Below are 13,914 nucleotides of genomic sequence, written 5' to 3'. Positions count from 1 at the left end.
GTCTGACATTCCTGTCCTGTGCAAACTACTATCCGGGTAGTTATGGATCTTGTATCTTGCATTTCTTTTCTTGTTTTTTTGTGTGTTTTTTTAAATGATTGTTTTCTATTGTTTTTTTGCTGTCCCATCATCAACACCATTTGATGGGTGGGTGGTTAACATTTGGGATTTTCAATTTGATGGTTTTGAGTTTGAGTTCTGGTCTCGGCGGCTTTTGGGGTAAGGGTAGAGAGTTTTTTTTTCATCTTCCAGGTCAGTAGATGTGCTAGTTCCTGAACCCCTGACGTGTATGCATTCGCACGCAGATGACTGGTGTTGTAATCCATGTCAGTGTTTGGTGGAGTTATGGAAAATAGATCTTACCCACATACACCCCCTCCCCTCCCCCATACCCTCCCCCCAAAAATTGGGTATGGCTGCTAATGAAAAAGCTTTTATGTATGTATAATATTGTTGTTGTTTTTTTGTTTTTTTTATTGTTGTTTTTCTTCAGCTTTCTGTAGGCTCTCAAGATCTGACGAGCATGTTGGTTCTGTGTGTTGGGTCAGGCTTGACTAAGTAGATGCTAAGTGGCAATAGCCTTGAGATGGCCATAGTGGTCGGCGGGGATCTAAGCACCATAATTTAGGTATCTGCTGATCCCTGCCTTGCCTTAATTTTCTTTTTAAGCAGATGTGGTGTAGCATATACAGGTCAGTCAGAATGCCTCCTTGAAATTGTAACTGAGGTGGTTTTTTTGTGTGTGGTGAATCTGCAGTGAGCTGCCACTGTCCAAGTTTGAGTACGTGCACTACTGTCTGAAGCTGGACCAAGACCTGACCTTCGAAATGGTCACCAGGGAGCAGGTCACGCGGCCCTTCATCAGAACCGTGAGTTAGGACGTTCAGCCTGTCTGTCTGTCTGTCTGTCTCTGACTCTCTCTCTCTCTCGCTCTATCTCTCTTTCTCTTACTCTCCCCCCACCTCTCTCTCATTCTCTCTCTCTCTCTCTTGCTCTGGCTTTCTCTCTCTCTCTCTCTCTCTCTCTCTCTCTCTTTTCTGGCTGTCTCTCTCTCTCTCTCTCTCTTGCTGCGGCTTTCTTTCTCTATCACTCTGTGGCTCTCTCCCTATCTCTCTGTGTGTGGCTATCTCTCTCTCTTTCTCGTTCTCTCTCTGACATTTGTTTTTTTTAGTATCTGAATCAGAAAAAAACAAGTGAATCAAAAAATATCAGTAAGAGAAATTTAGTGTGGTGAAGACTGTGATTCATAGAATACACTGTGAAAACGTTTGCCTTGTAACATGGAGCTTAGACATAAAACAACAACAACAACAAAAAACAAACAAACCCAAAAGACAACAACACAAGTATCATAGTGTTTGCCACAGAAGCTATCCCTCCTTAAGTGCCACAAAAGCAGGTTTGATTCAGTTCCTTGGTTTGTTTGTGAATTTACATTTTCCTCCAGTGTTTTTTAAAAAAAAGAATTGGAACTCTGTGTGTGCGTGTGATTGGCTGTGTGTGTGTGTGTGTGTGTGTGTGTGTGTGTGTGTGTGTGTGTGTGTGTGTGTGTGAGAGAGAGAGAGAGAGAGAGAGAGAGATGGATCAGAATCATATCTGTTTGTCATGAAGACTGTACGTAAAGGTGTATGTGTGTGTGTGTGTGTGTGTGAGAGAGAGAGAGAGAGAGAGATGGATCAGAATCATATCTATTTGTCATGAAGACTGTACGTAAAGGTGTATGTGTGTGTGTGTGTGTGTGTGTGTGAGAGAGAGAGAGAGAGAGAGAGAGAGATGGATCAGAATCATATCTATTTGTCATGAAGACTGTACGTAAAGGTGTATGCGCACAACAAAGGGTAGAACCAACCAAACTGAGGCTAAAATAAAATGGACAAAAAGTAAACAGTAACATGAAAATTAATCCAGTCTCGACTTATCAAAGGATTCTGTATGTGTGTGTGCGCATGTGTGTGTGCTGTGTGTGTGTGCGTGTGTGTGTGTGTGTGTGTGTGTGTGTGTGTGTGTGTCAGAGGGAGAGAGAGAGAGAGAGAGAGAGAGATTCTGATCAGAATTTGTTTTGCTCAGTATATTTCTGCGGGTATCTAGATTGTTAATATATGATGCCAATACAATCACTGGCAGTACATGTACTCACATTTGACACACTCACACACACTTGCACTTGATGGATGAATAGAAGATATATATATGTGTGTGTGTGTGTAATGTTTTATTTTGTTCTGCATTTTGAAAAGAATGGAAAAAAAAGAAAAAAAAGATGTGTACAAAGTGGTAGAATTCTGGAACACTATTTCCAGGGCTGGTAAAGTTTTGGAAAAGTATTTAAATTTTAATATTTAAAAAAAACAACTTTTACAAGTACCATTTAACAAAGTTTAATGAATTAAAAAAAATCAAACAAACAAAAAGTGCTGAAAATGGGACATCAGTACTAAGATATCTGTAGTAGATGAAGTTTTAATTGAGTTTGACTTTGTGTCTGGTATGGAAAATTTTCAGTCTGGAAATGGTTCTGGAAAAAAAAGTTCGTAATTCTGTGGGAACCCTGACAAAAAGAAAGAAAGAAAGAATGAAAATGTATTGATGACTGACGTGATTCTCACATTGCATTGCAGGTGGATGACGATGTGCAGATGCTCTACTTCCCCAGAGAGTACATCAAAACAGACGACGAAGCCGTTTCCAAGTTAGTGGGCATGCACTTTTTCAAGCTGTGTATGCAACAAGTACACTTTACTTCATATTATAAAGGAGGCATATGTATTTACACATACTATACCATGACCCCCTCCAGTGCAGTCTTTGGCAGGGGTTTGATTCCCTGTGATGTGAAAGTTACAACCTACTGTTTTGCTCATGCAGAGAAATCCAAAGAAGCTATCGGTAAAAAAAAAAAATTTTTTTTAAAAGGGGGTGATGGTGCTCTCACAGTAGCGACACGTACTCCCTGGCAAGAGCAGCCCGAATTTCACACAGCAGAATATGTTGTGACAAAGAGTAACAACACAGCACAACACAAACTGAAACTGATTTAATACTGTAGCTTGTTGTTGCAGAGTCTCCCTGCACATTGTAAGTTAAAGGAAAATGGAAGGGGGGGAGGGGGGGGGGGGACACCTTTTCCTGTTTAGTTTAAGGACTGTTGCTTGCTGTTGCAGATAGTCTGGACATTGTAATTTCAAAAGGGAAAAAACATTACTTTTTTTTTTTTTTTTAAGATTGTTTAGTTTAAAGACTGTTGCTTGCTGTTGCATAGAGTCTGGACATTGTAATTTCGGGGTGGGGGTGGGGGTGGGGGTGGGGTCTGAATATTATAATTTTAGGGGGAAAAAAACACCTTTTTCTATGATTGTTTAGTTTCAAGACTGTTGCTTGCTGTCATTGTCACAGATAGTCCAGACACTGTAATTTTAGGGGGAAAAAACAAAACCTTTTTCCACAATTGTTTAGTTTAATAAAGACTGTTGCTCGGTGTGGCAGAGAGTCCCTGGACATCCTCATGGACAACTTCTACAAGTCGGTGGACCGGCTCACGGACCAGGCGGTGCAGAGGACTGTGGACCGTGCCCAGCTCCAGGCCTTCGTCCAGTCAGTGAAGGCCATGTGTGCCATCCTGGCCAAGATCGAGACCATCAGCATCACCAAGGCACTCGATAGGTTGGAGCGAGTGGTCGCTGAAATGGCAGTGAGTGAATGTGTTTTTTGAGCGTTGTGTTGTTGTTGTGGGGTTGGGTAATTGTTTGTTTTTTTCTTCGTTTTTTCTATAATGGTGATCGTGCATCTGTGTTTGTTATGACGTTGAGTAACTGTGTTTTTCTGTGTGTTGGTGTGATTGTGAGTTACTGTTTCATTTTTTGTCATGCATCTGTGTTTGTTATGGTGTTGAGTAACTGTGTTTTTCTGTGTTTTGCTATGATGGTGAGTTAGTAATTGTGTTTTTCTGTGTTTTGCTATGGTGGTGAGTTAGTAATTGTGTTTTTCTGTGTTTTGCTATGATGGTGAGTTAGTAACTGTGTTTTTCTGTGTTTTGCTATGATGGTGAGTTAGTAATTGTGTTTTTCTGTGTTTTGCTTTGATGGTGAGTTAGTAACTGTGTTTTTCTGTGTGTTGGTGTGATTGTGAGTTACTGCTTCATTTTTTTGTCCTGCGTCTGTGTTTGTTATGGTTATGAGTGATTGTGTTTTTCTGTGTGTTGCCATGATGGTGAGTAACTGTTGCGTTTTTCGTCATGCGTCTATGTTTGTTATGATGTTAAGTAACTGTGTTTTTCTGTGTGTTGCCATGATGATTAAGTACTGTTGCGTTTTTTTGTTGTGCCTCTGTGTTTGTTATGGCATTGAGTAACTGTATTTTTTTGAGTGTTGCTGTGATATGATGAGTTATTGTTGTGCTTTTCATTGTGCGTCTATGTTTTTTATGACGATGAGTAACTTTGTTTTTCTGTGTGTTGCCATGATGGTGAGTAACTGTTGCGTTTTTCGTAGTGCGTCTTCGTTTGTTATGGCATTGAGTAATTGTGTTTTTCTGTGTGTTGTTATCATGGTGAGTTATTGTTGCTTTTCTTGTTGTGCGTCTGTGTTTGTTATGGTGTTGAGCAACTGTTTTTCTGTGCGTTGGTATGATTGCGAGTTACTGTTTCATTTTTTGTCATGCGTCTGTATTTGTTATGGAATTGAGTAATTGTGTTTTTTCTGTGTGTTGCTATGATGGTGAGTTATTGTTGCATGTTTTTGTTGTGCGTCTGTGTTTGTTATGGCGTTGAGTAACTGTGTTTTTTCTGTGTGTTGGTATGATTGTGAATTACTGTTGTGTTTTTCGTCGTGTGTCTGTGTTTGTTATGGCGTTGAATAACTGTGTTTTTCTGTGTGTTGTTATGATGGTGAGTTGTTGTTGCATGTTTTTGTTGTGCGTCTGTGTTTGTTATGGCGTTGAGTAACTGTGTTTTTCTGTGTGTTGGTATGATTGTGAATTACTATTGTGTTTTTCATCGTATGTCTGTGTTTGTTATGGCGTTGAGTAACTGTGTTTTTTCTGTGTGTTGTTATGATGGTGAGTAAATGTTGCATGTTTTTGTTGTGCGTCTGTGTTTGTTGTGGTAGTTGTGTTTCTCTGTGGTGTCCATCCAATCATTGAAGTCCCTCAAAATCACTCTCTTTATCACTGTCTTTTCCAGAAAATGGAGCCCAAAATTTTCATTCACCATTTTGCCAAAGAATCTTTATTTGATTTTTTTTACTGATATAGCATGGTATATTTCATTACAAAAATCTTTGTTTTTGTAACTTGGTCAAGATTGACATCAGACTGGTCTCAGTTTGAATTTTTTTTAAAGCATATATCATTTTATATTCCTCAAAATCACTCTCTTCATCACTGTCTTTTTCAAAACTGGATTCCAAAGTTGCATAATTTCTTCTGCCATTTTGCGAAAAAATCTTACTCCCCCCACGGCCTCTACCCTCTTCCCCTGAAAAAACAACAACAAAAAACAAAACAAAAAAACAAACTGATTTTGAAAAATCACAGCAGCAGAACTACACCATCAATAATACATAATATAACAAAGCATAATATGGTGGCCGGAAACCGTCACGCTGGAAGACGGTACAGTTGCAAATTGCATTCTGGGATACATGATGGTAAAAGTGAAAGTTGTTGAACATGTAATCGATGGTCAGTCAAGGTCGCACCAGTACTCAGCCAGAGAAAAAGCAGACGAGACAGAGCGAAAACCTGACAAGATGGCGTGGAGAGCCTTGGCCAAAGGAATGATTCAGCGCTTATAGCTGTTAGAGGCGTTTGATTGGCTAAGAGCGGGCCAGACTAAGAGGGGCGTCTTTTCACTGTTAGCCGCGCGAAATTTGGCCAAACAGAGCAAACCATAGGCCTAGTTTGCATCAGTTTGACATGGTAAGTATATGTAACACCAAACATGGAGTATAATACAAACTCCTCCTGTTGATGTAATAGGCAGGGAGTTTATTGATACGACTTAGAATTGTTATAGAAAGATGAATCTTGCTAAGCATCTTACGTCAAACTTTGAAGTAAGTAATGAATCTTGCTAAGCATCTTACATTAAAATATGAAGCAAGTACTAAAATTGTATTAATACCTATCAGTGGAGGTCTTGAGGAATATGTTCTGAGCGTTGAATATTTTGTTTTTATGCGGATAATCTGGTTGCTATGTTAGGTTGGTGTGGGCGGTGATGTGTAAGGGTGTGGGGTGTGCAGAGTCCCGGCAGCCGAGCATCGCAGATGATGGGAGACGGCAGCGGCTCCTCTACCACCGACCCTGACACCCTGGATGCCATCAAGTAGGTTAAGGTCACTGTGTTGACTGTGACTGTCAGCTGTTGTTAGCTTTTGTTTGTTTTTTTATTTGGTATTTTATCTGTGTGTGTGTGATTGCATATCTGTGTGTATGTGATTGCATATCTGTGTGTGTGTGATTGCATATCTGTGTGTGTGTCTGTGATTGTATATATATGTATGTGTGTGTGTTTGTGTGTGTGTGTTTGTGTTTGTGTGTGTGTTTGTGTGTGATTGCATACCTGTGTGTGTGTGTGTGTGTGTGTGTGTTTGTGAATGCACATCTAAGTGTGTGTGTGAGTGTGTTTGTGTGAATACACACCTAAACATGTGTGTTTGTGTGCATGTCTGTGCGTGTGTGTGTGAATGCAAACATATGCAATGTGTGTGTGTGTGTGTGTGTGTGTTTGAATGTGCACCTGTTCGTAAGTGCACATTTGTATTTGTGTGTTTGTGAATGCACATCTAAGTGTGTGTGTGTGTGTGGGTGTGTTTGTGTGAATACACACCTAAACTTGTGTGTTTGTGTGCATGTCTGTGCGTGTGTGTGTGAATGCAAACATATGCAATATATGTGTGTGTGTGTGTGTGTGTGTGTGTGCAGCGTGGCCATCCACTGTTCATTGGTGGAGGAGCTGCAGGAGGTGATGGACCAGGTGGTGTCTGCAGTCAAGCAGTTGGTGCGCATGTACTGCCAGACCTACCACACCGACTTCTTCCTCGGTTCATCCGTCGACATTCCCCACAGTGAGTACCTCTGTTTGGTGCCTGCGTACCTTTTAGTTGGTGCACGAGCACTGCCAGACTCACCATGCTGACTTTCCTTGGTTTCTGTCTTCACATTCCTCCACAGTGAGCTCACGTTCAGTGCCTGTGTACCTTTGAGTTGGTGTACATGTACTGCTAGATCTACAATGCCCAACTCCCCCCGTCAACAATCCCAGCAATGAGTACATTGCAGTGCACATGTACTGTTGAGTTAGGGGGCATGTACTGCCAGACCTACCACAATGAAGCGGTTCCTCCGTCAACATTCCCCTCACAGTGAGTGTTAAGTGCCTGTGTACTGTTGAGTTATTGCTCATGTACTGCCAGACCTACCTCACTGACTTTTTTCTCGGTTCCTCCATTGACATTCCTCACATATATGTGTGTGTATTTAAATGTGTGTGCGTGTGTTTGTGTGTGTGTGTGTGTGAACTTAACCTGTTTTTGTGGGTGTTGGGGTATGTGTGTGTGAGTGTAGTTATCCTGCATTGTGTGTGTGTGTTAAGATGTCTTACTACAGCGCATATCCTTGAAGTTCAGTGCACTTTGTGTGCATTTGTGTATACAGTGTGTGTGGTGTATACTTAACCTCTGTGTGTGCGTGTGTGTGTGTGTGTGTGTGTGTGAGCAGATCAGACAGAGGTGACGGCAGTTCAGGACAGTTTCATCGTTCATATCGCTACGGCTCATCGCCTGCCGGCTGCAGGGCAGAACCCGTAAGTCATTCTTTGGTGTCGTATACTGTACCCTGTCAAACTGATGCAGTCTGTTTGCTCTGCTTGTGCTCTACCGTGACCCACTAGTGTTGAAAAAATATATTAATTTCCCATTTTCCCATCCCATCATCACAATCTTTCACAGACTTGTAACACCCTTGTTCAAATAATCTCCTTTGTCTCTTCCTGTGGAACACAGTTCAAAACCAAAAACAACAAGAACAACACACCCACATTTTTTAAATAAAATAAAAGCAAGGATTAAATACAAAAACAAAAATGAATATATTAACAAGTTTTCTATGACCTCTTCTGCCTTGAATTAGAAAAGCAAAAACTGGATCACAACAGTAACAGCTGTGGATCAGAAAAGTAATGACTGTGAATCAGAAAAGTAAACACTGTGAATCAGAAAAGTATTGACTGTGGATCAGAAAAGTAATGACTGTGAATCAGAAAAGTAAACACTGTGAATCAGAAAAGTAATGACTGTGAATCAGAAAAGTAATGACTGTGAATCAGAAAAGTAAACACTGTGAATCAGAAAAGTAATGACTGTGGATCAAAGTAATGACTGTGAATCAGGAAAGTAATGACTGTGGATCAGAAAAGTAATGACTGTGGATCAAAGTAATGACTGTGGATCAGAAAAGTAATGACTGTGATCAGAAAAGTATTGACTGTGGATCAGAAAAGTAATGACTGTGGATCAAAGTAATGACTGTGAATCAGAAAAATAATGACTGTGGATCAGAAAAGTAATGACTGTGGATTAGAAAAGTTATGATTATGAATCAGAAAAATAATGACTGTGGATCATGATTATTGTGGATCAGAAAAATGACTGTGGATCAGAAAAGTAAAGACTGTGGATAGTAATGATTGTGAATCAGAAAAATATTTGTGGATCAGAAAAGTAATCGACTTTTGATCAGAAAAGTAATGACAGTTGGTCAGAAAAGTAACAACTGTGAATCAGAAAAGTAATGACTGTTGATCATAGAGAATAGTGGATCAGAAAAGTAATGGCTGTTGATCATAGAGAATAGTGGATCAGAAAAGTAATGGCTGTTGATCATAGAGAATAGTGGATCAGAAAAGTAATGGCTGTTGATCATAGAGAATAGTGGATCAGAAAAGTAATGGCTGTTGATCATAGAGAATAGTGGATCAGAAAAGTAATGGCTGTTGATCATAGAGAATAGTGGATCAGAAAAGTAATGACTGTTGATCATAGAGAATAGTGGATCAGAAAAGTAATGACTGTTGATCATAGAGAATAGTGGATCAGAAAAGTAATGACTGTTGATCATAGAGAATAGTGGATCAGAAAAGTAATGACTGTTGATCATAGAGAATAGTGGATCAGAAAAGGGGTGATGGTGTTTCAGGTATGAAGACTTCAAGGTGATCTGCTCACTGTACCACGGAACTCACCGCCTCCACCCAGACATCGTCACCTCCTGCCAGAAACTGACCACCTCAGGGCTGTGTGACCGTGTCGTCTGGGATGAGTGGTATGTGTGGTGTCCAGTTTTGGATGCCGTCAGGGGGTGGATGGGGGTGGGGGTGGGGGTGGTGGATGTGTATGTTAACAGGGTTCATGCACAGTCAGGGAAGTAGGGTTCCATTCAACAAAGTGCTTCATATTTATTTAAAAAAAAAAAAAAAATTAATTGTGAAAATTGAACATTGATACAGAGATATCCACCAGTGTGTTCCATCAATGGTGTAGCAGATGAGTTTATGATTTTGTGTAAAGTTTTCTTTCCACAATGTCATTCACAGGTTACTTACCTTTTCTTTTTATTCTTTCGTTTTCTTTCTTCATTTTTTTCCCCCTCCCCCTCCCTTCCTCTGCCTACCCAGGCTGCAGTTTGACGTGGGCCTGTCACGGTTGCCACGGGAGATGCGGCTGTGCATGACGCTGGTCGGGATTCGCTACAACTCGGGCACAGCGGACAAGTCACAAGGCTCGGACTCGACCCCCAAGCCCCACATTGTGTCGCCCATTGGAGCGGCGGCCATCCAGCTGTACAGCCAGCGAGGGTGAGACTTGGCCTGTCATGTCTTTTTTTAATTTTCATTTAAATAATGAATTCTTTTTTTTTTTTTTGGTTGTTTGTTTGTTTTTGTTTTGTTTTTTGATTGCATAGAACAATATACACATCCATCAAGACAAGTTTGAAAAAAAAAAAAAATGAGGAGAGTAAAAAGAAAATATTTGAGACTGACATATCATGTCTTTTTAAAAGAAAGTATTATATATTTATTTATTTATTTGATTGTTTATTTATTTATTTATTTATTTTTCATTTATTTATTTATTTATTTACTTACTGATTTATTTATTTTCATTCTTTGTTTATGCATATTCATTATTTATTTAGTTATTTTTTATATTTTCATGGCATAAAAAATATGAACATATATTAAAACAAATTAAAAAAAAACCCAACAATCAAAAGAAAAAAACCAAAAAAACACAACCAAACAAAAAAAACACAAAAAAACAACAACAAACAAACAAACAAAAAAACCCCAGAGCACATGTATTTGTTGAAAGTAAAACACAGCAAACAAAGATGAACATATGAACAATCAGACAAACAAAAAGTTTAACATTATTGATCAAAGATGCAAAAACTACAGGGCATTTGTATTATTTTGTAACACTTTTTGCTAAATTAATCAAAGGTAGAAAGCAAATACACATATGAATGAATACACATCAGCAACCATAAATCAGTCCTTTCTTGATAAGAGATGATTCTTCTCTGTCTTTATAATTTTTTTATTTTTTAAAGTTTAATAGTATTATTTTTTACTGTTATTCGATCACCAAAGATTGATTGATCAATTTTCTTGTGTGTGCATATTTTTCCATTTTTATTGTTCAAGTTCCTTCGGGTAATTTGAATAGTAGACTTGGGTTTTATGGAATCTACATTTATAAAACTTTGCAATGAGCAACACAAGATTGAATATGTCATCCTGTCACATATATGTGTGTGCTGGTGTGTGTGTTTGCGTGTTTGTGTGTGCACACGCTTGATCATGTGTGATGTATGTTATGTTTATGTATGGTTAACGTTTTGCTGTAAACATCACCAGTTACCTGGCTTGGAGTTGTGAGATTCTGTCTGCATTATGACGATGATGATGATGATTTTAGTGATGGTTGTTTTTTTGTTGTTGTTTTTCTCCCAGAATAAGGGACATTTTGTTTTCTTTATTTCAATAATGATGAATGATGATGGGGGTGATGAAGATGCAGGTTTTAGACTACTTGACAAGGCTGTACTCTCATGATATATCTGCCATCAAGCAGGCTGGGAGATAAAGACGTGGAGTGTTGGTCGATAAATTTGAGCAACGCTCCCAGAGATGCATCCTGAAGTGGATGACCCATGACCGTGTGGTCCCAGTTTTCCAATCATAACTTGGCCCATAGCACGCTCAGCTCTGGGTAGGAGTCGACCACAGGCCAAAAAAATCGACAACAACCCCGCCTGTGAAAAGGATTGAACCCACGTCCTCTCGGTCATCAGTCTGCGATGCTAACCACTTCACCACGGTGGCCGGTATTGTTAATGTTGTTGTGTGTGTCTGTGGCTGCAGTCACCTGCTGCAAGGGAGTCACCTGGTGCCGCTGACGATGGGCGTGGCTGCAGACCCCACCATGCCTTCCTGCAAAACCCTGCTGCCAGATTCCATCCTGCTGCAGGTCGGTCAGCGCTGAGGGTGTGGTGCAGACATGCACATACATGGTGTATACATTCACACTGAGGGTGTGGCAGAGACATGCACATACATGGTGTATACATTCACACTGAGGGTGTGGCACAGTTTCAGTTTCAGTTTCACTTTCTCAAGGAGGCGTCACTGCGTTCGGACAAATCCATACATGCTACACCACATCTGTTGAGCAGATGCTTGACCAGCAGCATAACCCAACGCGCTTAGTCAGGCCTTGAGTGCATGCTTACATATTTGTGTACCTATGAAAGTAGATTTCATTTTACGTAATTTCGCCAGAGGACAACACTCTCGTTGCCATGGGTTCTTTTTCAGTGCGCCAAGTGCGTGCTGCACACGGGACCTTGGTTTATCGTCTCATCCGAAAGACTAGACGCTCAGTTTGATTTTCCAGTCAAACTTAGGAGAAAGGGCGAGAGCGGGATTCGAACCCACACCCTCACGGACTCTCTGTATTGGCAGCTGAGCGTCTTAACCATTCTGCCACCTTCCTCCTGGCACAGACATGCACACACATGGTGTATACATTCACACTAGGGTGTGGCACATAGAGACACACATACATGGTGTATGCATTCACACTGAGGGTGTGGCACAGACACACACATACATGGTGTATACTTTCACACTGAGGGTGTGGCACAGACATGCACACACATGGCATATACATTCACACTGAGGGTGTGGCACAGACATGCACGCACATGGCATATACATTCACACTGAGGGTGTGGCAGAGACACACACATACATGGTGTATGCATTCACACTGAGGGTGTGGCACAGACATGCACATACATGGTGTATACGTTCAGACTGAGGGTGTGGCAGAGACACACACATACATGGTGTATACGTTCTCACTGAGGGTGTGGCACAGACATGCACATACATGGCGCATACGTTCTCACTGTGTTTGTGGCAGAGACATGCACACACACACATGGCGTATACATTCACACTGAGGGTGTGGCACAGACACACACACATACATGACATACTTTCACACTAGGGTGTGGCACATAGAGACACACATACATGACATATACGTTCACACTGAGGGTGTGGCACAGACACACACACACGTACATGACATATACATTCACACTGAGGGTGTGGCACAGACACACGCACATACATGATGTATACATTCACACTGAGGGTGTGGCAGAGACATGCACATACATGGTTTATACATTCACACCGAGGGTGTGACACAGACACACGCACATACATGGTTTATACATTCACACTGAGGGTGTGGCACATAGAGACACACATACATGACATATACGTTCACACTGAGGGTGTGGTACAGACACGCACACACACGACATATATGTTCACACCTGTGGGTGCTTGAATACTTGCAGGCGCTTCTGTGCTTGTGCACAGGTGTATGTGTGTATGATGCATGCACAGACAGATTTGTAACGTGTATGCACACAAATACGCACATTTGATCGTAGACATGCACACACACTGACATACACAGCACATGCACACGCACAAGTAATCATGCGCACACGCATACACACACACCCACGCAATTACACACACAAATTTACACATAAATGCACTCACACACACACACACACACACATATGCACATGCACATGCACACTTGCGCTTACATACAAATTAATTTCAGTACATGCAAATGTGATCAGCCTGTCAAATGCATATATATCTGTACTTTATTTGTTTCTTTCCAGTATCATTTAGCATGTTTTGTGAAGTGAAAGTAAAGAAGTTATTTGTGTGTGTGTGCGTGTGCATGTGTGTGTGTATGTTGCTCTGTGTGTGTGTGTGTGTGTGTGTGTGTGCGTGAATGTGTGTTTATTTGTTGTTGCATGTAGGTGAACCTGCCAGAGTTTGACAAGACAATCTACTTCCCACCGGTCGTCAGCACAGTGACTCTGTAAGTCCCAAGATGCCTTGTCTTTTGTCACCTCCTGCTGCTGTCATAACAAAATAAATCCAGCATACACACACACACAGGCTTGCAGTTACATGGGCACTTGCTCACACCCACACCCAACACACACACACACACACACACACACATGCGCACACACACACACTCACTCCAGATTTTGTTCTTTGGTCACCTCTGCTGCAAATATAACAAAATAGATCTATACACACATGCACATGTGCACACACATGCACACACACAAACACACATGCACAAGCAAGCGCAGACACACCTGCACACACACATATGCATAAACCCATACAAACACACATTCTTGTACATAGCCCCGCCCCGCCAACACACACACACACACCATACACCTCTCCAGAATTATAACCTAATCTGAAACATCAGCAAGCATTAATCTAAAATACCA

General features: G+C 40.9%; 1 protein-coding gene across 2 annotated transcripts in view; it reads left to right on the top strand.

Moving 5' to 3' along the window:
* LOC143301014 (phosphatidylinositol 4-phosphate 3-kinase C2 domain-containing subunit alpha-like) overlaps positions 1-13,914 on the top strand; it is a 59,050-nt gene that overhangs the window by 12,072 nt on the left and 33,064 nt on the right. For both annotated transcript variants that reach the window (XM_076615004.1, XM_076615005.1), the window contains 10 exons: positions 758-869; positions 2,619-2,689; positions 3,484-3,688; positions 6,240-6,322; positions 6,922-7,064; positions 7,717-7,801; positions 9,193-9,318; positions 9,671-9,850; positions 11,423-11,528; positions 13,420-13,481. In XM_076615004.1, coding sequence (XP_076471119.1) covers positions 758-869; positions 2,619-2,689; positions 3,484-3,688; positions 6,240-6,322; positions 6,922-7,064; positions 7,717-7,801; positions 9,193-9,318; positions 9,671-9,850; positions 11,423-11,528; positions 13,420-13,481 — 1,173 coding nt within the window. The remainder of the gene's footprint in view (positions 1-757; positions 870-2,618; positions 2,690-3,483; positions 3,689-6,239; positions 6,323-6,921; positions 7,065-7,716; positions 7,802-9,192; positions 9,319-9,670; positions 9,851-11,422; positions 11,529-13,419; positions 13,482-13,914) is intronic.

Source organism: Babylonia areolata, chromosome 27, assembly GCF_041734735.1.
Source record: "Babylonia areolata isolate BAREFJ2019XMU chromosome 27, ASM4173473v1, whole genome shotgun sequence".
NCBI lineage: Eukaryota > Metazoa > Mollusca > Gastropoda > Neogastropoda > Buccinidae > Babylonia > Babylonia areolata.
Note: the sequence above shows the minus strand (reverse complement) of the source record. Positions and strands in the feature narration are given on the sequence as shown.